Genomic DNA, 26,567 nt, shown 5'->3' with positions numbered 1-26,567 from the left:
GTTGATTTTCTAACCCGGAATGAGTGTAATTGATATACAAACACTGTATCATTATAAGAATTCTTAACCCGCATCCCGCCCTCGACTCAGGTTTATTTGTAAGCTAGCTATCTCGCACTAAGAAGGATTCATACATGGTCTAATAACCTAGCTCTGAATTTTGTTCGGTATAACGTGTTGTGCAGTATACGTTCCCGTTCATTTGAACGGGTACTCGACTAGCAGTGATAATGCTAGAAAGGGGATCTGTTTTGATATTTAAATTTGCAAATGGCTAACTGAGATATGTAGTAACTTGTCGTTAACTTGCTACATTCACTACCATATTGTCCTTCATTATTAATCTCAAGGTATCAATAAGCACTGGAATATTTTTAAACAGTGCTATTTGTTTTATAATATTATGCTGTATCTTAATTGCAGCTGATATTACTGGTATCTCGGTCTACATATTTTAAGAGTTACTGATAGGCCTTCATATCTCAGGTTTTAGCTTCTGTTTAGAATTCATACGGCTGCTTGTGTTTCATAATTTTTATGCGCTTAAGATATTTCTTGTTATATGTCTTGATTATTACGATTGCAAATGTCGTATGTATCAATTTTAATGTACGGCATTTCAAGATTTTAGGTCATACTCGTAATATCCTATTTGTAGCTAACACTCGAAATTATAGTGTTCCTTATATTCGTTAACTTTACAGACACAGATACAGTATCGTTTACTGTATTTATTGGCTACTATGAATCTGTATATATCAATTTTAGCGATCAGGAAAATAATTTAGCTTGTCAATCATTATCATAAACGCTATTCTCGAATATACTGTACTCATATAACAGGAAGTAACTACAATCGATTGACAACGCCCCATCTAGGCGATTCTGCGTACTAGTATATAATTCTTGACTTAAATGCTTCTGGTATAAACTCTATTGTTTCCATACGGCAACAATAAGTCCAAGAACAACTGCGATAGCGGCTGCGCGATTTAAATGCTTATTGTTTAAAGGGAAACCATATTGCTGACCACACCCACTATAACAACTACTATTTGTTGAAGTAGCAAAGTTCACAAATTATTGATATAAGGTACTACCTGTCGTAATAAATCGAATTAAATTAATTAATATTATAAGTAGAAGGATTCTAGCTAGAGTTCAGTCAAATTGAACTACACAAGCGTAATCAAATCGTCCGAGTAACGACGCTTTCGTCATGGCTCTAAAACATCATATATTTCAAATCTTAGCATGCTTTATTATAGTGTTGGCAATTGTAATGCCATTTTCGAATGCACAACTTATTATTCCTACGAAAAACGGTTTAGTTAGTGGGAAAACGATTATAACGAACGGTCGAACTCAATTCACCTATCGCGGTATTCCATACGCTCAACCACCTATTAATGAATTACGATTTAAACCGCCTGTACCAGTCAAATCTTGGAATGGCGTCTTAAATACTACTCAATATCAATACAGTTGTCCGCAAAGACTTCCGATAAACTTTTATATTGAACCCAACTCACTAGCCAGTAAAACTAGCGAAGACTGTTTATACCTAAATATATTTACTTCCAATCCTTCTAGTGCTGGCAATATGTCTGTATTGGTGTATATCCATGGCGGTGGATACGATAGCGGTTCAGGGGCGCGATGGTCTGGTCAAATCTTAGCTGCCAATGAAGGTATCGTCGTAGTTACTATTAACTATCGAATAGGTATTCTAGGTTTTATGACATCCGGCGAAGAAGACATTGCTAAAAGAGCTATACTAGCTAATAATGGTTTAAAAGATCAAAGTTTAGCATTACAATGGGTTAAAGATAATATTGAAAATTTTGGAGGTAACCCAGATTTTATTACGTTAGCTGGAAATTCAGCAGGCGGCGGATCTGCTATATACCACGTAGTTATGCCTTCTAGTAAGGGATTATTTAGAGGTGTAATATCTCAAAGTGCACCTTACGGAGCTACACTACCATTCATTCAATCACGTATCGCGTTTCCAATTTCACTTGCTGTAGCCAAGACATCTTATCAACGATTTGTTTCGTCAGCTAACTGTACAAGAAATACAACATCACTAATCGTCAAATGTCTACAAGCATTAACTGTACAGCAGTTAATAAGTCTCCAAATTGTTCAACGATCAAATAATATTGCTCTTAGCTTTCCCGTTGCTGATGCCAGTACTATACGAGAAGCCTTACATACAGCTATACCAGCGGGAAGATTTCATAAAGTTAGTATTATGATGGGTACTACATTAAATGATGGCTATTTCGGTCTTCTTGGTTTACCTAATCCCGGAAGTATTGCACAAGGAATACCACGTCAAGGTTTCATAGCTATTACTAACAACGCCTTTCCGTTTGCAAGTCAACGTGTAAAATTATCGATACAATATCAGTATACAAATTGGTCTAATTTTAATTCGCCGATATCGAATCGAGATCAATATGGAGAATTATTTAACGATTTCGTCTTTGCTATACCTAACGAGTATTATGCAGATCAATTTTCTCGATATGTACCGACTTTTAACTATATATTTGCTCATCGTACTAGTGGGACGTACCGACCAGCTTATCTAAAGATAACTCATACTATGGAAGTACCTTATGTTTTCGGTTATCCTGTCGATAATCCAGCCGGATTTCCGACAACATTTAACGCCGAAGAACAAGAATTAAGCAGACATATGATGTCGTATTGGGGTAATTTTGTCCGGAATGGGTAAGTAAAGATAGTTTAAACTACTGTAATTATACTATCACTAACAAAGGCAATATCAGTAATAGATAAATTATAGTTATTTATAGCGTAATTTTGTCATTTACAGAATGTGTATTAGCTGCAAATATATTAAGCATTTATATATGGGAAATGTTCAGTTTGCTAGTATGGCCAACAAGGAATATAAATTGGCGAAAGTCAGTTTTAACACTCTATTCTTATTAATGTTTAACTTATTTCTCTGGTTTATTATTCTTTTCCATAGAAATCCAACAGATTTAAGTTCTCCCATCACATGGCCGGAGTATACACAAGACACAAAAAAGTACTTATGGATTGCTCCTAATTTCCAAGTTAAAAATAATTTTTTTGCAACACAAGCAGCCTTTTGGAATCAGTACCTTCCTCAACTTTCTATTCAAGCTACTCATTCTACAATGACTCCAACTAATATCACTACTCTGCAAGAATCCCATTCCTCGGAATCTACATACATGATTGCCACATTTGTTCTGGCTGGAATATCTGGAGTATTATTAATAATAGTTGCCGTTTTGTTTTGCAAAATGCATAGAGCTAAACTAGTATAAGTTTATTAGTGCAAGTTAGAAGTTTAATTTGAAGTGGAATCTTTTAACTATTGACAATTATTAGTGCTAATACAGTATTACAGATGATAAAGTAGCTTCTGTCAAAAGTGCTAAGAGTAAATTAATATATTAAAAGTGGGTTGACAATCTACCTTTACTTTGACATTGTTTACTGGAGATGAAAATTTGAGCCTATCAATAATACGTAACATACGTATTATTATTGGGTGTGAAGAAATGATTTTTAATTTAATTAGATACAACTAGAACTTGGCTCTTCTTCTTGTGCGTTGGTAATGATAACATTGCAACATCAGTAAAACCTCATTCTATGATCTGTGTTCATATTATATTCCTTCTTTATTCTAGTAACTGTATTATTATTGGGTGTGAAGAAATGATTTTTAATTTAATTAGATACAACTAGAACTTGGCTCTTCTTCTTGTGCGTTGGCAATGATAACATTGCAACATCAGTAAAACCTCATTCTATGATCTGTGTTCATATTATATTGCTTCTTTGTTCTAGTAACTGATGCTTGCTGAACATTAAGGCCTAGAAATAAAACTTCCGTTAATAAAAATTTTGTTGTCCATTGCACGAATGAGGCCTGTTATAATCGATATCAAGATTTTACCAAGCTTAAAATAGCCAATTGTCGGTATCCACGATGATCTATAACTAAGTCAAACTATTTCATGTTAATTCAAAATCCATTGAGCGCAACGCAAAGAAACGTACCATCTTGCTGACTTTGTAAACATGCAGCAGCAACGTTATTAGCATAATAACCTGTAGATGTAATTAACTATGGTAGTGTATCATTCCTGACAGGCAGTCCATAGATGTTCCATGCGATAGAGATGGAGTAAAGTAAAAAGAAAAGCCATGAATTGATTTATATCCTAAAATGACATCATCAGATTTCCTTGAATGGTAGGTGTGAATAGAATTGCATTGTGACCATGTGATCGCAAAACTGGTCGTAAACAGCTCATCGAGTTCACTATCTCGTCTCCTAAATTTTCATCAATTTAATGGAATACACTTCCGTGCCAAATTGCTATCATAGAAATATTCTATAATATCATTGAATTCAATTACATAAATTTGTTTATGTTGTCATAATATTGATTGCTTTGCACCCCTTTTGATTTTTAATGTAAATCCCAACGCTTTTTTTTCTTATAGCTCTTCGTGACATGCAGTCAGTCCATCCAATGTAGAGGTATGGTAGAGCTATCATAGGAATGTTCTATACTATCACCCAATTCGATTGCATAATTTGTTTACTTTTGTCATAATATACAGTAGATGACATTATGCCGTTTCTATTTTCGATCTATATCGCAACATCCTTTTATACCTCGCTCATGGTATATAGCCAGTCCTTCCAATATGGAGGCATAATAGAGGTCAAACTAAGTTTCTACCGAGGTCAGGATGACTTGCTGTTCCTCCATTATTAGAAATTGTTGTTCTTGATCACCTGACATCATATATTGTAGAGCTAAATAGTCTTTACGTCATCATCATTACTATAGCAGTGGCTATTAGAAATTTAAGGGAGGAACGGGAAACTTACTTTCTGCCTTAATTAAAGTGGAGGCTTGTCATTTTCTTGTTCATTCTACTATACGGTACTAATGAAGCGGTATACCATACTGCACAAAACCAACTTTGCAATCCCTTGCTTGTCGTTTGTTGTTAGTTAATTAAACTGACTGTTGGCTGTGTACTGGAGGTATTTCTGATAGTCATTTTTAGTAGCCCTATTTATGGTATGCCATTAGTACCGCTACTTTCCTAGGCTTATTGCTCCAAAGTGCTCACTAACTAAGTGTATTTTTCATTGTTGATCGAGTAAATTAACACCAGGTCCTCCCTTACCCTTATATAAGCATTTAGAATAGTTGGAAACGATTGTTCGACATTTCAAATAAAAACGAGGATGGCAGTACACCTTTCATGGATTCTTTCAGCACTAGTTTTAATATTATTTGTGCCTAATAGTTCCGGCCAAATCATTGTTAGAACAGATAAAGGTCTCATTAGAGGAAACTCAGAGATAATTGATGGAACAACAGTTCATTCCTATTTGGGCATTCCTTACGTTCAACCTCCAATCGGCCCATTACGCTTTATGCCACCGAAAGCTTTAACATCCGCTTGGTCTGGCGTTTTAAACGCAAGCCGATATAAAAGTTCTTGCCCTCAACGCCTAAGTGTTAATTTGAATGAAGATTGCTTACATGTTAACGTTTTCACTACAAGACCAGTCGTTACTGCTAATATGTCCGTTCTGGTATGGATTCATGGAGGCGGTTTCATTAGTGGTAGTGGATCTTTTTGGAAGATGCAAACACTAGCAGCTAAAGAAGGTATCGTTATTGTCTCCATGAACTACAGATTGGGTGCCTTGGGTTTCCTGACATCTGGTGAAGATAATCCCGGTAATGATGCTATTCAACCTAATTTAGGAATACTCGACCAACAAATGGCTTTAAGGTGGGTACAAGACAATATTGAAAACTTTGGCGGTAATAAAGAAGCGGTTACTGTTGCTGGGTTCTCAGCTGGTTCATTCTCCGTAGGAATTCACTCAATAATGCCTAGTAGCTACGATCTATATCGTTATACTATTATGCAAAGTGGAGCCATGCTCGATGGCTTTATCTATAATTCCATGGCAGAAGCTCGTCAAGCTTTCCTGAAGTTTGGCAAACAAGCAGGATGTAATGGCACTACTATTGCTGCTGTGACTCAGTGTGTACGTAGTTTAAGTGTGGCAGCAATTTTAAAAGCATCCGCTTCATTATTGTTAACGAATGGCGGATTTTTTGGTATTACCGTAGACGGTAAATTAATTGCAGAGAATCCTAGAAAAGCTTGGGCAGCAGGTCGATTTAAGAAAGCCAATCTACTAATAGGAACTTCAGCTCAAGATGGCTACTCACTCATACCTTCTTATGTAAATAGACCAGTGTTTGTAGGCCTTATAAAAGCCTCGCTTACTGGAGTATATAATGATTTAGGACAAGATGTTACTATCAACCGATACACAAATTACAAAGAAAACATCAATTCTCTAACAAGTAATTGGCTCATGTTAGCGGAATTAACTACTGATTCACTCTTCCTTGCACCCGCTGATTTCGTTGCCGGACATCATTCTGCTTATTCACCTACTTATACCTATGTTTTCTCTCATCGAACAAATCAATCAGCCTATTTTAAACCTAAGAATGGTGCGACTCATGGCGTAGAACTACCCTACATCTTTGGCTATCCAGTCAATAAGCCTTTCGGCTTTTTATCAAATTTTAGTTCTGCAGAAATTGATTTGAGTAAAGATATGATGGCTATGTGGGGAAATTTTATACGCACTGGGTAAGTACTGGATCATGTAATTTTCCATCTTATAACTAGAATGATTAATATCTTGTAGTGTTTAAAAGAAAAACTCAGTAGTTGATCGACTTCAGTTATACTGTAAAGAAATTACTGCAGTACATTAGTATACAATTCAGATTATTTAAAACTCGATGAATAGAAATTAAATCGTCCAAAATGCAGTTATATCAATTTTACAACTTATATGTTATATAACTAATAGTTACTTCGACTGTTTTACTTAAATCTTAAGGGATCCATCCACTACAAGGATTTCTTGGCCAGAATACACAAGTACCAGTACTTACTACTTGACTATTACAGCCAAAGGCTATAATCCTGTAACCAATTACAAGCGTAATCAAATTGCTTTCTTTAATAATTTGTTAAACAAAAATTTACGTTAGTTAATAATCCTACCGCTAGCACTCAATCTCCAACTCAATCTCCGACTCAATCCGTAACTACTCCCTCCGGCTCTGTTATACAGAGTTCGACTTTCAAGGTTGCTACTTACGCCTTGATTGGAGTGAGTGCAGGTTTATTTATCATTGTGGTTATCTTACTTGCAATGCGTTGTCGGCGTAGTAAAGAAGTATTGGTCTAGAGGGTGAATTTCTTGCTCAGCTGATTTCACAGATAAGTAGAAAAATGCACCGAATAAACATATAATAATACTGTAGTCATAGTTGCGATTTTATTATCATTATAGGACTAACAATTATAGCCAGAAAAATCATTTTGTTAAGTTTTACTCCATGGATCGCATTCTTAGTCAGTAACGACATAGAACCATTATACGATGCATACACGTCTGTGCTAACTATCAACACATAGATCAACCTTAGCGGGTACATAGACTATCCTAAATACCAAATCACTCATTCGGAGCAAGATCGAATGTTTAATAAGAGATGGTGCTATTTTAATTTTAAGAGCTACATAATTAAACGTCACTGAAGAAACTTGTCTTTTTCCTTTTTGTAGTGTTAGAAATTTATTTTTGATACCTTTTTTTAAACATTTGCAAAGATAATGCTATTTTAAGAGTTGTATAGTTAAATGTCCTAAAGGGAATTTGCCTTTTTTCCTTTTTGTAGCGTTAGAAATATATTAATGATACCTTTTTTAACCGTTTACAAAAAGACAATATATATTGCATAGTTAAATATGCATGAAGGAACTTGTCTTTTTCCTTATTTTAGCGTTAGAAAATTATTTTTGATACCTTCTATAAGGTTTACAAAATAAATAAATTTTTTCAATATCAATATTAAACCGTAATCGTGACCTCCTCTCTATTGACATGTGCCGACATGTAACTATATATTTGCTCATCGTACTAGTGGCACAAGCCGATCATCTTATCTAAAGATGCAATAGTTCACACTATAAAAATACCTTCTATTTTTGGTTATCTTGTCAATAACCAACAGTACTTATAATGTTGTACAGTAAAGTATAAAAAAAATACAAGTAATGTAATGTACGCCAATAACTAAGTACACGAAGGATAACGAGCGATAGTACCACTGTCTTCCCTTGAAAATAACCCTAGTGTTGTGTTTGAATAGACGAACACCATGGTAATCGCTCTGTATTGACCGTTACCACATACTTGTTACTAAGTAAGCTAAAATTACCCCGTGGTTATATATAATTAATCCATCAGTTTTTGCACTGCTCTTATGATCGCGAGTACTCCTTAAAATAAGTAAGACTATTACCAAGGTAATCGCTCTGTGTTGTAACGCTACCACATACTTCTTACTGTATACAGTAAGCTAAAGGTATCCCGTAGTTATATCTAATTAATCAAACAGTTTTTGCACTACTCTTATGCTCGCGAGTACTCCTTAAAATAAGTAAGACTATTTCTCTCGCACTGAGTTCTTCATTGCGTACTTCAACCTCTTGGATCCTCGGCTGGCTCATTGCCGAATACACTACACGGAGTACTCTCACTGGTGATACACTAGATAATTTGTATATTTGCTACTCATAAAGAGGAATCGTTTTGCTTACTTCAATAGCATATGGTAGTATCAAAAACGTCTCATGGATGACCTGTTTTAATAATATTTTTATTACTACTAAATGTCTTTACTGATGCTCGCGGAATATTGTTGCCTGGCTGGGAGTAACACTTTACTCAATACGAAAATACTGTTGTAAATTGCATTATAAAGTCTGTCATGGTCTCTGAAGATAGAACCTGTGATCTGGTATACCGCGTCTTTTATTTCGTTTTAGACGCTTTAAAAGGGAGAAAATGTAACTAAAACTAACAAGCAAATACTGTACTGTATTTTATACCGACCCCTAGCATGCTGTATGAGCAGATTTTTTGAATAATCTTTCAGTTAACTGTATGTATAAAAATGGATAGGTAAAGTATCAACTTATATCAATTTATTGATACTTTACCGATATCTAGCATATGAGCAGATTTTTGGAGTAATCTTTCAGTTAACTGTATGTATTAAAATGCTTGTATAGGTAAGATATCAATTTATTGATACTTTACCGATATCTAGCATATAAGCAGATTTTTGAAGTAATCTTTCAGTTAACTGTATGGACAGTATACTGTATGTATAGTTAACTGTATGATAAAAATGGTTCTATAGATAGCAATCAATTTCATTAATACTTTTATTGAAATATCTGAGAAGCTCTGCTTGGAAGCAGTCAATTTAGATCATGAATGTTATTTCCAATTGATACGAGTGATTTAGAAAACAGACGCGGGAAGATCCATACTCAGTAACTATTTTTCGACATTTTCGGCGGCCTGTAGTATGAAAAGTCCATCCACCCGAGGAGAGTTCCAGTCCAGGTATACTTCTAGTGGTCTATGCCCCGGGATATTCTCACCGATATTGCGTTATACAGTACTGTAGAGTATACCAGAATAGCACGCGGGTTCACCGCAGCCCGCTGGTGATTTGCAAAATGCAGAGGGAATTACGTCATGTTCAAGTGGCGTCGATGACATCATCGATCAACGGAACTCTTTTTCCTTTACCTCTAGTCAGCAGGACTTCTTGACCCATACCTGGCACCGACCGTACTGAAAGTTACTACCCTTGCATAGAAGCAAATGAAGTAAAATATAAACAAAAATAGTATGAACAGGACTGTAATAAATACAGTGATTAAGCGTACTAGCTTATTCTGATTTACAGTGAAAGGGACTTGAAAGAACGTTTAAAAGCAACTTTATTATTTAAAAAGAATAGTAGTACTATATGTTACTCTCGAGCTTCTCTACTAGTTAGCTGACCTTGTACTCTTGTCATACCACCTTTTTACCCAATCACCAGCATAGAAGTAATCAAATGTACTAGCTCATTCTGACTTACAGTGAAAGGGACTTGAAAGAACGTTTAAAAACAACTTTATCACCTAAAAATGAATATTAGTACTATATATTCCACTCGAGCTTCTCTACTAGTTTGCTGACCGCTAATCCCGACTTGTTAATATCACTGTCTGGGTTCGCGGTTCGGGCCATAAATACATTTCCTTTCCTATTCTTACACGTAATACTATCAATGCCCTAATTGCCTTATCCTTTTAGCATACTATTTCTCATGAGAATACTAGAGAGATAGTCTCATTTCCTATAAGGACCTAAAGGATCAAGAAACTCCTCTATCTTAGCCACTGCTTCCTTTTCAGTACAGTACAGTATAGTAGCATAAGCCATACTGGCATCAACGATAACATGAATACTTGTGTGGTTTTCGAAAGAGTCGAGATGAGACTATAATAGAGACATCCAAATTAGGCGTTGGCATCAACAACAAATTTCAATCAAATAAAATAAATAAACTGACATCAATTTTATTCCTCAAATAAATATCTAAAATAGTCGCAGATGATTCTTAGTAGATAAAGCTTGAGATAGAACGAGGATGGCAGTACATCTTTCATGGATTCTTTTAGCATTAGTTTTAACATTATTCGTGCCTAATAATTCCGGCCAAATCACTGTTAGAACAGATAATGGCCTCATCAGTGGAAAGTCAGATATTATTGATGGAACAACAGTGCATTCTTATTTGGGCATTCCTTACGTTCAACCTCCAATCGGTTCACTACGCTTTATGCCACCGAAAGCGTTAACATCGGCCTGGTCTGGCGTTTTAAACGGAAGCCAATATAAAAATTCTTGCCCTCAATTTACACCTGTTGGTGGAACACAACCTAATACACCAGAACATCAAATCAATGAAGATTGCTTATATATTAACGTTTTTACTACAAAACCAGTCGCTGTTGCTAACATGTCCGTTCTAGTATGGATTCATGGTGGCGGTTTTATTGTTGGTACTGGAGCTGGTTGGAAGATGCAAACACTAGCAGCTAAAGAAGGTATCGTTGTCGTTTCCATGAACTACAGATTGGGTGCGTTTGGTTTCCTAACTTCTGGTGAAGATAATCCCGGTAATAATGCTATTCAACCTAACTTAGGAATACTCGATCAACAAATGGCTTTAAAGTGGGTACAAGATAATATTGAAAACTTTGGTGGTAATAAAGAAGCAGTTACTATTGCTGGATTCTCAGCTGGTGCGTACTCTGTAGGTATTCACGTATTAGCACCTAGCAGTTACGGATTATTTCGTTATGCTATTATGCATAGTGGAGCCGTATTCGATAGTCATACCTACAAATCCATGGCAGAAGCTCGTCAAGCTTTCCTGAAGTTTGGTAAACAAGCAGGATGTAATGGCACTACTGTTGCTACTGTGACTCAGTGTGTACGTAGTTTAAGTGTGGCAATAATTTTAAAAGCATCCTCTTCAATGTTGCTTCAAGATTTCGGATTCTTTAGTGTTACGGTAGACGGTAAATTAATTGTAGAGAATCCTAGAAAAGCTTGGGCAGCAGGTCGATTTAAGAAAGGCAACCTACTAATGGGAATTGCAGCTCAAGATGGCTACGTAAACGTACCTCCTCAAGTAACTAGGCCAGCTTATTTAGGCTTTATAAAATACTGGTTTAATAGAATATATAATGATTTAGGTCAAGATGTTATTATTAGCAGATATACAAACTATAATGACATCAACTCTCTAACAAGTAATTTGCATATGCTAAGAGAATTATCTACCGATTCACTCTTCGTTGCACCAGCGGATTTCGTTGCTGGATATCATTCTATTTATTCTCCTACCTATACCTATGTTTTCTCTCATCGAACAAATCAATCAGCTTATTTAATGCCTAACACTGGTGTGAGTCATGGTGCAGAATTACCCTACGTCTTTGGCTATCCAGTTAATAAACCTTCCGGCTTTTTATCAAATTTTACTTCAGCAGAAATTGATTTGAGTAAAGATATGATGGCTATGTGGGGAAGTTTTATACGCACTGGGTAAGAACTAGACAATGTAATCCTGCTACCTTACAGCTAGAATGATTAATATCTTGTAGTGTTTAAAAGAAAAACTCAGTAGTTGATCGACTTCAGTGATGCTGTACATAAAATATAACTATACTAGTATACAGTTCAGATTATTTAAAACTCGATGAATAGAAATTAAATCGTCCAAGTAGAGTTACATCAGTATTAGAACCTTGAGATATCTAACTAAGAGTTACTTCGACTGTTTTACTTAAATCTTAAGGGATCCATCCACTACAAGGATTTCTTGGCCAGAATACACAAATACCAATACTTACTACTTGACTATTACAGCCAAAGGCTATAATCCTGTAACCAATTACAAGCGTAATCAAATTGCTTTCTTTAATAATTTGTTAAATGTAAAATTTACGTTAGCTAATAATCCTACCGCTAGCACTCAACCTCCGACTCAATCCGTAACTACTCCCTCTGGCTCTGTTACACAGAGTTCGACTTTCAAGGTTGCTACTTACGCCTTGATTGGAGTGAGTGCAGCTTTATTTATCATTGTGGTTATCTTACTTGCTATGCGCTGTCGACGAGGTAAAGAAGTGTTGGTCTAACTTCATCAGCAAGTATACGGAATTTGAAGTTAATTGTTAATTAATATAATTATAACAATATCGTATCATTTTGAGATTTGTACTGCTGAAAGTATACTTGCAGGTTACTTGCCTTACTTAAGCCCTCTTCGTAGTATTAAATAAAATATTTATTCTCGCTACTTCTTTAGCTGTACACTGTAGAGCATATATTACGGTATACTATTACATGGCTATTCTTTATCCTAGTAGAATCCAGCTTCCGGATTTGTTACTTTGCGCTGCATACTTTACTTCACTTCCTATCTTTCTATTAAGTCTCAATTGTTGCTAGCTCTCGCAGATGATTATAAGTTATAACCCGAGACGTGCGAAGTTCATAGGAATCTGTTATTACTCTTTCCCTTCTTAACAAAGTACTTCTATTCCCCTCCCATATTGTTATTTGATCGTCCGTACCTAAACATCTATAACGGATCCTTAACCAAAGCTTCCATCCACGAAGGCACCTACTAGAGTTCATAAGCCCGATGGTCAACAACATTATAGTATCCAAACTAAAATTTTAAATAGTAATAAGTATAAAATAAAAGTTCATTGCGAACATATTGCATACTTGTAAAGATTTATTTTATTGCAGATATCTTTTAATTCTTGTTTTGCCGCAGGAAGATAAAGCACGCGTAGGGTCTCCAAATTTCAATTTGCTGTGCAATTGTGCGCCTACGCGTATTCCATTGCAGGCTACGTTGAATCAGAATTTGGAGACTAAAATATTCAGTTACGTATTATACTCAAGTGAGATATTCACATCCAAACGTGAGATGTTTTTGGTCTTAAGTAGACCATTTCTTTTCTACATTTCGATATATTTTCGTCTATCTAGGTGATGATTAGCTTGGACAGTTAGACGGTAGTTAATAGATACTAAAACATGTTGTATAGTAAAAAAGATTTAAATGAGATCTTGTATAGTAGATATATAACCTGAACTAATGGACATATGCAAGAAAAGCCTAAAATCAAGCTTTAGCACATTTCTACATTGCTACTATATGCTGTGTAACTTATTCTATAACTGTTGCAATCAACGCTGGCACTAACCACCCTTATCTTACCTCAGATGAATTCTAAGACTAATTACTACAGTTTAATTAATCGTTGAAAATTTCAAACGAACGATTTAAATCTCGATTGTATTTGCAAAATTAAAATAAATATGTATAACCTTTCTACCACTTTACCGTAAGAATTTGATTTCATCATGCAGATGTATGGACAAATAATTACCCTGATCAATCAGGTTGAAATTATATATCTTGTATAGCTTTAAAGCAGAACTCAATCTACTTTTAGACGATTAATTATTAGAGCAATTGGTTGGGAAAATATTGATCACCATTTTGACCTGTTAGCTATCCAACACCTGTAGCTAATGCTACACTATTAAACATCGACTGCTAGCTATTATGCCCTGCGTACAGCATTGACATGTGATGTGTGGTAATAATTATAATTTATTTATTTAATGACTGACCTCTATGCTTATTCATTGATAATTATGAGAAGAAAGTAGTTCTAACCCCAGTGATAATTAATTTCTTTACGTGAACAGAGAGACTGAGAAGAACGACGTCTAGATTAGTTTAAACGTGTAAGAATTTAGTGTATCATAATATACTCGTAGGTTTGTGTGATGCTAATTTATTTTCGAAATTTGACGATATAATAGGATACAGAAAACAAGCTATAGAGCAATCATATTTTATTTTTGCTTGTAATATGCATTTGTTCGAGTTGAAGTCATTTAATAGTCAATTTTCTTGGTCTGGATCAAGGATTGCAACCGTGCTAATTGCAAAATCGATAAGCGGCTGCACAATAAGAAGATTTATAATATACTAGTTTGGTAATACCCGTTGTAAAACGGGTACTGTCGAATCCAGCTTTTGCTCAGCACGCTTCGCCGTATAGATTATTATTACTTAGTGTTTACTGACCGTACACCAAATTTTTATTTTTATTTTTTCTGTTACTTCTATGACAATTGACGATGCCTCAAGATAATCAAGTGTACTGTATTTATCAATCAGTTAATGATGCAAATTGTTCCTTTGACCATATATGGATAACATGAGATTTATTACATTAATCATTCACCAATATGGAAAGGCTCAAGCAGTGTCCTTTAAAAGTTAACCCCGAAACCCGACTCGAGGACGGGATTCCGGTTAAGAATTTCTGTGGCAATACAGAGTTAGCATAGCGATTGCACTCATTTTCGGCTTACAATTTGATCGGGTTCAGGTTGCGTTTTTACTCCATTTAAGGATACTGTAGTACAGTAATAGTAATGCGCAGTGTTCACTTCGATTACTTAAGACAGTCAAGCGTAATTGTAGCTTTGCAGGACTCTGATTTACACCGATTTTAAGAGCTTTCGCTGGATCAATAATAAAGATGGTCCGTCCATTCATGGTCCATTCAGACTAAATGCGGAGAAAATAAGATTCATTACAGTACTGTAATCAGGTTTTTAGCCATATTAGGGTATTATTAAGCATGCAAATCTCTTCAAAAGATGCCATTGTCAACAACTATAATGCACATAACTTTCTTAAAGTTTGAACCGGTATAAATTGTAATTGTTAACATCAAACAAGTGTTCAATTACTAACGGTAAATATAATACATGGATACCATGGTGATATATTAATAACACCTTATGTCATGGAAATAAGACAGTAATTATTGTTCTCGTCGTAGAAAAGAAAAAGGGAGGTGATATGCAAAATAATGTGGAGGCCTACCATTTTCCCGGTCATTCTATTATACGATACCAATAAAATCGTATATCATACTGAGCAAAACCAACTTAGCTGCATGCTTATAAGGTCCCTCTTTTTCTTTTTTAGTGCAGTAGTCCCTTCAATAGACCGTACGGTTACTGGTCATGTAAGTCACACCTAAATAATACTAATATTCTTATTTACATAGGATGGGTGACCTTTTCATAATTTTATGAAATTAAGTTATTTAAAATATTTTTTACTAGAGCTCTTTAGGACAGCTTTATTCGATCCAGATTATATATATAAACGCTAGCGCTGTAACACCTCAAGAAGTTTAGGTTGTACTCGTATCGTTGGTGGAAAACCTTTAATTCTGTACATTTAAGCTAAATCCTTTTCAACGTTTCTTTCAACTTCTTTCACTATTAAGAAGAATACCGAACTTATTAAGGAAGATTAATCTAAAGCAATACTATGACTTTGGAAAGATTTACCGCAAGCTGTATTGTAATATTAACTATTGCATTATTACCTTATTCTAAAGCTCAACTAATCGTTTCTACTACAGCTGGTTCAGTTAGTGGTAAGATAGTAAATACTAATGGTACTGATCAGTTTGCCTATCTCGGCATTCCTTACGCTCAGCCTCCCGTAGGTCAGCTACGATTTAAGCCGCCAGTACCCAAAGAGCAATGGTCTAGTGTTCTAAATGCTACTGAATATCAAAAAGATTGTTCTCAACCGAATCTCGTAGGCCCTTTAAGTCAAAATTCGCATAAAATACAAGTCAGTGAAGATTGCCTTTACCTTAATATTTTTACGCCTAACCCTAGCAAAGCCGGGAATATGTCAGTACTCGTATGGATACATGGTGGTGGATTCCTTTATGGAACTGGCGCATGGTGGCAAGGACAAATCTTATCTGCTAACGAAAATATCGTTGTTGTTACAATAAATTATCGACTTGGAATCTTTGGTTTCATGACGTCAGGTGAAAAGGATGCCAATCAAAGGACTATTCCAGCAAATCTAGCTTTACAAGATCAAAATTTGGCCTTGAAATGGGTTAGAGAGAATATCGAAAATTTCGGAGGTAATAAAGATCAAATTACAATAGCAGGTAACTCAGCTGGAGCGGTTGCTGTTTCCAATCACCTGGTTATGCCATCTAGCAAAGGATTATTTAGCCGCGCTATCATACAAAGTGGTATTTTTGGAGATTTCCCATCTTATCAGAAAGCTAAATTGACGACCGAGTTCACACTATCTGATGCTAAAAATTTCTTTGTACAGTATAGCACGGTAGCTAGATGTTACAAAAACATCACAACAGAGACTGTAAATTGTCTAAGAACCCTACCAGCCCAGCAATTGGTACAACTTCAATTGAGATTCCTTGGAACTAATCCATATTCACCCATTGTTGATGGCGATATACTACCAGAATCATCTTACAAAGCTATAATTTCAGGAAAGTTTAATAAAGCCGACATCATGATAGGCACGATGTTGAATGATGGCTATTTTTTCTTATTACTTATGCCAAATATATCTCAAGGACTTTCACAAAATCAGTTTAAAAATTATGTCAATGGTAATTTTCCAGCAGCAAATCAACGTGTAAAACTTTCTATCCAATATCAGTATACTAACTGGGCCAATGTTAGCTCACCAAGCATTAATAGGGATCAGTATGGCGATATGCTCAATGATTATCGCTTTAGTGTACCTAACGAAAATTATGCAGATGCGCTTTCTCGATATGTACCAACCTATACCTACATATTTGCTCATCGCACTGCAGGAACCGCGATGCCTTCATTTGCTAAAGCAGTGCATACTATAGAGATCCCATATGTTTTTGGCTATCCATTAGATCCACCTGCAAATTTTCCAGACAAATTTGATGATACCGATCGACAAGTATGCCGACAGGTTATGGCATACTGGGGTAACTTTATTCGTCAAGGGTAAGTAGTCTTTCAGCAATTGCTATATATGTGTAAATACCCGCATACGGTTGTAAACTAGATTAAGAATTGCGACAATTAATAATTTATAAGTCTTACATTACAACTTGGTAATAACTAAGGCAGACAAAATTATTAAGCATGAATTAAATTTTGTTTATTAATTAATATCTAGAGCTAGCTAGACTGTTATACAATGTATAATGATATATATAATGATACAAGGTCAACCACGAAATAGTTAACTCCCTTTACTACGATAATTTAGAAATCCGTCAGATTTAAGCTCTTCACCAGCTTGGCCAAGATATAGAGAAACCAGCAAAGACTACATGTGGATTGCACCTAAATTGGCAATTGCAAAGAATTACTATAGTAAGCCATTCGCCTTTTGGAATCAATATCTTCCCCAACTTGCTACACTCACAAATACAAATACACCTCCACTTCCAACTTCCAAATCAACAATGGCTTCTACAGTATCGAATTCATTGGAATCAACCTATATGATTTCAACGTATGTTTTAGCAGGTGTTACTGGATTATTATTGCTTATTGTAATTATCCTACTTTGCAAATTAAACAAAGGCAAAGAGCAATATGCTGCGTAGAAATTTAAAGTTGAATTCATAATTATATAATCGACCTCGTTAAGATACTATTTTACTATTGTCATAATGCACTATTCATTATACCGTTAAATGGGAAAATGCTGAGTATTAGCTTTAGCGTGGTATTGTAGGGTTTTTAACATAATTGTCTGTTAATAAGTATAATAAGATGATGCAGAAATTAAAAAACTGCTTTTAAAGTTTTCATAAGATTGTTCTAAAGCTCTGGTCCAATCTCAAATAAGTTACAATCACTGAAAAGATTAAGACTACATGACGTTGTGTGTAAAGATTTCACTTCTAGATAATTTATAATTTATCGTGTAGCATTAATAAAAGTGGTTAGCTTGAAAGATTGCGTAAAGGTTTCCTACACTTAAAAATGCGATTTAGTCGCAGATGACCTAATAAATGACATTAAAATCTTGCATGCATGTTTTGGTATGGTTATTTACCTAATTTCTCGGTATACCCATATCATGCTTTATAAAAGTTGACTTTTAATAATAAGAAAGTTTTACAATCATACAGTATACTTTATAACAGTAAAATGAATTTGTGGATCAATTTGTACGGATATTGAATACCTATTAATTAATAAATATCTTATATTAATTAAGCTAAGTTACTAAGAAAGTATAGTTCGTCCTGGGGCTATTAAATTAGTTGATATTAGAAAATACTTTTTTGATTTATAAGTAATCTTGATTAGTAGCAGTTCAATTAAATATTTCACTTTTGGTGGAAACATGCGCTTAATCTCATTTATGCAACTTCTTACCAGCTTTGTTGCATATTAAGCGGATTAGTAACCTAAGATCTGGAACAAATAAATTGTTCTAAATTAGGGTATCTTACTATGCTTTATTATTGATATGATAAATGATTATAGTGTTTCAGCGATAGGAAATTTTTTAACTGCTAGTATATGTTATATCATGGCGTTATCGCTAAGATGAGTGGAAAGAAACTATTAATTACTTGAATCATTAACAAAAGAATAGTATCGCTGTACATTAGTAATAAAATATAGTTTTAAAGGCGTACAGCAGGTATAACAGCGCAATTAAAATTGTGAAATAGGCCAGCAAGGATTAGTAAATTGATTTCAATCTCAACCTACTAAGATTAATGTTGCTTTCATATCGGTTTGGAAGTAGGATATTAATACTATACATCAGAGTGAAAGATATGAGATAATCTTTATTGCTAATAGCTGTTGTAAAAAGAATACAAGGGCGGTACTTAACGAAATATGAGTCACTAAAATGATATAAATTCATTTTAGCATCCATTAAAATGCTAGTAATTATATAACTATTGGCTGTTAATTGTTTTGATAGTAGGGCAATTACTTCCGGCAGCTTATGTTTCTTTAAAAAATCCTCCCGAAATATAATAATACCTCGCTTTTATCTACCTCCCAGCAACCTGTATTAAATACTCCTGAAAATTAAATTGATGCTGTTTCTCTAGTAGAGTAGTTTACTGATCTAGTCATACGATATTAGGAAAAAAACTTCTGTAGTTCTTACTGACTTTTAGCCTCATTAAAATAACTATAAAATTAAATCAGTCTATAAGTAGAATCATAATCTCAAAAAATCATAGATGTAAGAATGAATACTAGATACGCATATAATTCTATCGTATATATAAGCTATTAAACAAGAGTAGTAACCTGTACTTTACTGTAGGAAAGTCCGAATAACGTGATATGGCTATTTCTACTTCGAATAAATCAAATTAATTTTTGTATTAAAAACTTTAAATTATATAACTCTATTTTTGCTCGACAATAAGCATTTAAAATTCAATATACACATGTCGTAGTATAGTATATATTGAGCATTTGAGCTCGTTATTCATTTGTTTAACGAAGTTCTACGTTCTAAACTGTATAACGGAGTCATTATATATGATAATCAAAAAAATTCGATTTCAGATAGCAACAATTAACAAATTAATGATTGGTTATAAGTACGTTGCTTGCTTGTATTTGCTGAAACTTATTTTGTTATATCCTGCCTTTCCACACCCTGTATTGTCCCGAAATTATCTTTATCAGCTTTACAGTATATCAAAGGCCAATTCCTGTCACAAATCTATTCGATAATATAACCTAACCTAAGCCTTATGTTATTAAGGTTGGCGATCCTAATACCGACATAATCCTCGTCTTCTCAACTCGACTCGAATCAAGACTACTATCTCTATATATATAGTAATTGTAAAATTAATAATATAAGTGTCATAGTATACTGTGCTCTTGGAATATTCATATCATAGCTTAAAATTTTTCTACAAGCAATAAAATGATGGTGTCACGTGAAGTTTGCTAATTAATCAGCCAGTTTACTGAATTTATGCTGATGGTAATTTACTGTGATGATCATAACGGAAAGTATATAATAGTATGTCCTATAACTATTCTTAGAGTAAGAATAATTTAGATATCCCATGAAAGGAAGGTATCACAAAAGCAACTACATCAGCGTTACATCTCATTGGTAGACCGCCTGGAAAAGATATGGTAATTATAATAAGTGCTATTCAGTAGTCAATACATAGAACTTCCAAAGCTTTAGTTACCACAAACAAAAAGATAAAAGAAACGTCTACGGTGTGTGGTAGTGAATTTTCAACAGGTTGTTTTTGGCTGTTTATTGATGAACTATTAGCTAATTAAGACAAGAAGTTGTTAATTTTATTACAATTTTAAGTACTTGTTTTATTCCCTATACCAGTAATTAACTCAGTAAAAAGGAAAATGGCTTACTACTGTTTTCATGCCTCCATTTTTATTATTTTGGGAATTTTAACATCGAATTCAATCGGTCAAATAATCGTTAACACCGATAAAGGACTTGTTAGGGGCACAACGGAACTGGTTGGTCAAACGACTTTACATAAATATTTGGGAATTCCTTTTGCTGAACCTCCCATCGGCGTGAATCGTTTTAAGCCATCTCGGCCGTTAAATTCCTCATGGCCCGGTGTATTAAATGCCACAAAGTATAGCAGTTCATGTATTCAATTTGTTCCAGTTTTCAGATCGCCACTTACAGCTCCAGAAAGTATCATTAATGAAAACTGCTTATACTTGAATGTCTTTACTACTGCGCCAAGTATAGCTGGCAATAAATCCGTCATGGTTTGGATTCATGGTGGTGGCTACATAGGTGGAAGTGGTGCTAATTGGCAGCCGCAAACATTAGCAGTAACGGAAGATATTGTTGTAGTTACCATGAATTACAGATTGGGTATATTCGGTTTCACGACTTCAGGAGAAGCCAATGCAAATAGCCGTTCTATCCAAGCCAACCTTGGCTTTTTAGATCAGCAACTAGCAATGGCATGGGTACAAAATAATATCGAGCAATTTGGCGGTAAGAAGGATGCTGTAACTTTAGCTGGTTTCTCTGCTGGTTCATTCGCTGTTGGAATACATCTAGTAGCGCCTAGTAGTAGTGGATTATATCGCTACGCAATCATGGAAAGCGGAACTATCCTTGACGGTAGATCCGTTGCAGAAGCACGAGCTACTTTTCTAAGAATTGGCCAAGTAGGTCAATGTAATACTTCCAACCTCCGTGCAATTTATCAATGCATCAATAAGTACAATTCTACAATACTGTTACAAATTCAATTTGCGTTGTTAAGAGAAAATCCTGCAAATTTTGGTCTTGTCATCGATGGTCGATTTCTTAATGAAAATCCTAGGAAATTACTCCAGGATGGTCGCTTTTTTAAAGGCCGACTTTTGATCGGAACAACTTTACAAGACGGTTACTCTTTTATTCCTCCATTAGTCACTAGACAAGTATTCTTGGGTTATGTCAGTAATTGGTTTAGGGAATATCCTCCATCGGCTAGAGCTTCCGTTATTAATAGATATACTGATTATACTAATATCGACTCGCCAACCGTTAATAGAATGAAGTTAGGCGAACTATCCAATGATGCTCTATTTCTTTCAACTTCTGATTTCATGGCCCAAAAATATTCTAAACATGCCCCAACATATAATTATGTTTGGACTTATCATACACAGCAAGATATATATTTGCCAGCTTATATGGGTGTAACTCATAGTATGGATGTACCATATTTTTACGGCTACCCAGTCCAAAAACCTGCTTATTATCTAACTAATTTTACTACTGCTGAAGCGCAACTAAGTAGAGATTCCATGAAGATGTGGGGAAATTTTATTCATACAGGGTAAGTTTTCTTTAATGGTCTGAAACTTTCAACACTCCCACTCTAATTATGACTAGATGCGAATAATGCTACAGTATGCAACAAGATCAAGCTGTATTTATGCGTTAAAAGAGTATACAATAAGGTAGACATAAAATAAATAAAAGTAAATTATAATTTAAGGTTTAAAGTAATAATAGTAAATGTCAGCGACAAAATAAAATACACTACCAAAACAAGATCATGCCGTAGATACAGCCTAAATCTACAACGGTCAGTTTAATAAAAGGCAGTCTCCAAAGGTAGTCCACCACTATCTTGTATACATAAATAGAATATTTGAAAAAAGGATATGTTGCTAGCATTTTATTTACACCATAATACAGAATTACTGCTTCCCTCTTTCCTTATAATACTGCCCTCTTACAATATAGCCTACTTAGAATCTGTCGAATAAATTACGTGTAGAGTACTGAATTTAAAAGATGTACAATAAACTGTTTCTATAACATATTCTTACAATTACTCTATTGTCAGAGATCCTTCCACATCGAAAGTGACTTGGCCTCAGTATAATTCTAGCAATCCCAATTGCTTAAATATTAGTCTTCAATCAATGAAAGCTGTTACGAATTATAAACGTAATAAGATCGCCTTTTTCAATCAATATATGACACCTCAATTTGGACCCCCTTTCGACATCACCACTTCAGTTACATTTCAGCCAACGATGATGTTCACTACAAATGGAACTGTAAATCAAGAATCTACCTTTAGAGTTGTAGCATTTGTTATGATTGGTGTTAGTGCTGCTCTGCTTCTCCTTATCTTTATTTTGTGTTTTACGTATTGTCGGGGTGGTGGTAGCCATAAAAATTAATCGATATATTATAGATATTTCAATTTTAGCCAACTCTGTAACTCTATCTAGGGAAAAGACTGAGGACAGTAATTTAAGTTTATAACTTAACTTATAGTATATGCGAGTATTTTTAATGTTAATGTAGTCCTAAGTAAGTAAGATTGCAGGATTTTAGTTAGTTATTATGGTAATTTGCCAGAACAATGTGTACACTTGCAATGAATTGGAATACTACCTAGAAATAAGATTTGCAACAGATACGATACCGTATCCTTGTCAAGCGTTATTTCGGTAGTAAACTGTATGAATTGCATTGCTAATTGAATAACTAGTGTTGTGTATTTTCGTGTACTAACATTAGTCAAGGCTAAGATTCAGATATATGACAACTAGTCCTCCATAGCTCAATACCTAAAGATAATGTTGGCATTTCACAATTTTCGTTTGTATTCACGTGTACTATGCTAGGCTTTTAACGTATTTCACATCTTTGTATTCGAATGCGTATCGCGCATTACCTACTTACGGTAAGGCATAGGCTTCCATAGCGATTTGATATAAGCGAGAGAATGCATGTACATTGTGCAGTAGTATGAGGCTATCTTTTAACGTATCTTCATATTCGTATGCCGGTCATGCAGTATCTCAATAAAATCTCTGCATTATCTTACTTACTTATGATAAGGCATAAACTTAAATAAGGATTCGTTATAAGTGACAGAATAAATGTATAGGCGTTTTCTATCTGGTCTTGTTGATTAATTTCAGAAGAAATGCTATCTTTTAAATTAAATGGACAGACTGGCACTGTCGTCACTGATATGGAACGAATTGCTGGAATAAAATTATGCCTTGTCTAGCCATGGTGATGTGCTTTTCTTGTCGCGAACAATCATTAAAATATGTGTAGCGTTACACTAGAGCACTAAGTCCGAACCGTAGCGTAATGTCATGTCTGATAATTATAATTATGATAGAGAAGTGCTAAGTTCTAATAATTATAATCATAGATTACAAATTATCAACATGGTATGTTATCCAAATGCTTGTCTGTGTCGTGTCTAGGAATTGAGTCAACTTCAATATCTGTATAGTATGCCGCTACTGAGTTACAAATCGATCCTTTACTATTACAGCTAGAATCTTATAAAAAGGAAAGTCTTAAGATCTCTTCGGCATTGCTTCACACGATCATTCCATGACTCTGCTAATGTATGTACTGTACAGTATAACCTTCATTAAAGTTAATCAACTAGTAGCAAAGCGCGAGCTGCATTTTATGAAAAGCATCACTAGTCAACCTCAAGATCCACCACATTTCTATTTATTATACGTATAAGAAAAAGTGTATCTATCTCTATATGTAGGCTATGGAATTTTTGACTGACAACAGGAAAGAGCTAGTGGTCGCGTAGAAAATAGACACAGAGTTTCATATAAAATAATCATGATTATCGATGTTTTCCTGTGTAGGATTGTTTACCACCAGTATTTCGTTATTTCCTGCCACAACAGTATTTCAGCGTGACTTGTATACTGGTAGAACCGATCGCACACCTATCAGTGACTGATGGTTTGTATTAGAAATCTCAAAGAAATAAAATAACTCAATAATGCAGTAAAAATGTTTAAAAGTATCAAGTGCCAACGACTTAAAGTTGTAGTAATCTGTATTTGTGAAATTTTAGCTCCATTCAAAGTCAATGCCTTCCAATTCATAGACCTAATTCTAGTTGATTAGTTCAGTCATATTTAAGCCCTTATAAGGGCTTAAAAGAGCCAATGACTCAAAGTTGTAGTAATCTGTATTTGTGAAATTTTAGCTCCATTCAAAGTCAATGCCTTCCAATTCATAGACCTAATTCTAGTTGATTAGTTCAGTCATATTTAAGCCCTTATAAGGGCTTAAAAGAGCCAATGACTCAAAGTTGTAGTAATCTGTATTTGTGAAATTTTAGCTCCATTCAAAGTCAATGCCTTCCAATTCATAGACCTAATTCTAGTTGATTAGTTCAGTCATATTTAAGCCCTTATAAGGGCTTAAAAGAGCCAATGACTCAAAGTTGTAGTAATCTGTATTTGTGAAATTTTAGCTCCATTCAAAGTCAATGCCTTCCAATTCATAGACCTAATTCTAGTTGATTAGTTCAGTCATATTTAAGCCCTTATAAGGGCTTAAAAGAGCCAATGACTCAAAGTTGTAGTAATCTGTATTTGTGAAATTTTAGCTCCATTCAAAGTCAATGCCTTCCAATTCATAGACCTAATTCTAGTTGATCAGTTCAGTCATATTTAAGCCCTTATCATCATTATTTCATATATTTAAGCCCTTATCATTATAAGGGCTTAAAAGAGCCAATGACTCAAAGTTGTAGTAATCTGTATTTGTGAAATTTTAGCTCCATTCAAAGTCAATGCCTTCCAATTCATAGACCTAATTCTAGTTGATCAGTTCAGTCATATTTAAGCCCTTATAAGGGCTTAAAAGAGCCAATGACTCAAAGTTGTAGTAATCTGTATTTGTGAAATTTTAGCTCCATTCAAAGTCAATGCCTTCCAATTCATAGACCTAATTCTAGTTGATCAGTTCAGTCATATTTAAGCCCTTATAAGGGCTTAAAAGAGCCAATGACTCAAAGTTGTAGTAATCTGTATTTGTGAAATTTTAGCTCCATTCAAAGTCAATGCCTTCCAATTCATAGACCTAATTCTAGTTGTTCAGTTCAGCCATGGTGTAGCCGTTATGATTACAAGGGCTTAAAAGAAATAAAGTAACTCAATAATGCAGTAAAATGTTTAAAAATATCAAGTGCCAATGACTTAAAGTTGTAGTAATCTGCATTGGTGAAATTTTAGCATTAAATTCAAAGACCTAAATTATAGTTGTTCACTATAGTCATGGTGAAGCCCTTGTAATGGCTGCACTATGACTGAGCTGAATAATTGTCAAAAGCTTTCAACGTAGTTGTACACACCGCATACAGTATAATCGTCATAGTGTAGTTGTTCAGTGAAGTCATCGTACTGTATAGCCCTTATAATGGCTACACTATAGTCGTGTACAGTATACAGTACTGTAACGGCTACACTACGCTTGAGCGAAACAACTGTCGACAGCTATCAACCAGTTGTAGAGTACAGTAGTATGTATTGTAGTTTACAGTGTACAGTATAATGGTCATCTTTCATTCTGCTGTCCCTATGATACCAGCTATAGCTACTAGGCAGAAAGTGACAATCACGCTTCTATCGAGACTACTGGAAACTCGGTATTAGTAGCTATCCTCGACACCTTTTCCTATCTTCAATTGGCGAAGGTGTCTGGTAAAGCAAAAGCCTTTGGCAACGAAATCGACGTCTTGCTTTCCATCCTCAACTTTTACATCACATTTTATTCAAGGTTTATTCTCAATACTTATTAAATTAGAACACAATCCATTCG

General features: G+C 34.7%; 5 protein-coding genes across 5 annotated transcripts; all 5 read left to right on the top strand.

Annotated features, from left to right (window-relative positions):
- Nucleotides 1–1,282: 1,282 nt before the first annotated feature.
- On the top strand, nt 1,283–3,332 carry TRIADDRAFT_32073 (uncharacterized protein; the record flags this gene model as incomplete). The annotated part of the gene is made up of 2 exons (XM_002117100.1): nt 1,283–2,742; nt 3,008–3,332. 2 exons carry the CDS (start codon nt 1,283–1,285, stop codon nt 3,330–3,332), a joined length of 1,785 nt encoding a protein of 594 aa, XP_002117136.1.
- Nucleotides 3,333–5,284: 1,952 nt separating this feature from the next.
- TRIADDRAFT_32071 (uncharacterized protein) lies at nt 5,285–6,727 on the top strand (the record flags this gene model as incomplete). The annotated part of the gene is made up of 1 exon (XM_002117099.1): nt 5,285–6,727. One exon carries the CDS (start codon nt 5,285–5,287, stop codon nt 6,725–6,727), a length of 1,443 nt encoding a protein of 480 aa, XP_002117135.1.
- Nucleotides 6,728–10,646: 3,919 nt separating this feature from the next.
- Nucleotides 10,647–12,116, top strand: TRIADDRAFT_32031 (uncharacterized protein; the record flags this gene model as incomplete). Its single annotated transcript, XM_002117098.1, has 1 exon — nt 10,647–12,116. The coding sequence occupies one exon, from the start codon at nt 10,647–10,649 to the stop codon at nt 12,114–12,116; it is 1,470 nt and encodes a 489-aa protein (XP_002117134.1).
- Nucleotides 12,117–16,025: 3,909 nt separating this feature from the next.
- Nucleotides 16,026–17,892, top strand: TRIADDRAFT_1836 (uncharacterized protein; the record flags this gene model as incomplete). The annotated part of the gene is made up of 2 exons (XM_002117097.1): nt 16,026–17,449; nt 17,718–17,892. Coding segments are annotated over 2 exons (1,599 nt in total), but the record flags the coding sequence as incomplete, so codon positions are not given.
- A 2,938-nt stretch (nt 17,893–20,830) lies between these two features.
- On the top strand, nt 20,831–24,696 carry TRIADDRAFT_61106 (uncharacterized protein; the record flags this gene model as incomplete). Its single annotated transcript, XM_002117096.1, has 3 exons — nt 20,831–22,284; nt 23,594–23,652; nt 24,599–24,696. The coding sequence occupies 3 exons, from the start codon at nt 20,831–20,833 to the stop codon at nt 24,694–24,696; spliced, it is 1,611 nt and encodes a 536-aa protein (XP_002117132.1).
- Between the last annotated feature and the right edge of the window lie 1,871 nt (nt 24,697–26,567).

This window comes from Trichoplax adhaerens, genomic scaffold (genome assembly GCF_000150275.1).
Source record: "Trichoplax adhaerens TRIADscaffold_21 genomic scaffold, whole genome shotgun sequence".
Taxonomy (NCBI): domain Eukaryota; kingdom Metazoa; phylum Placozoa; class Uniplacotomia; order Trichoplacea; family Trichoplacidae; genus Trichoplax; species Trichoplax adhaerens.
This window is presented reverse-complemented; position numbering and strand designations above follow the sequence as displayed.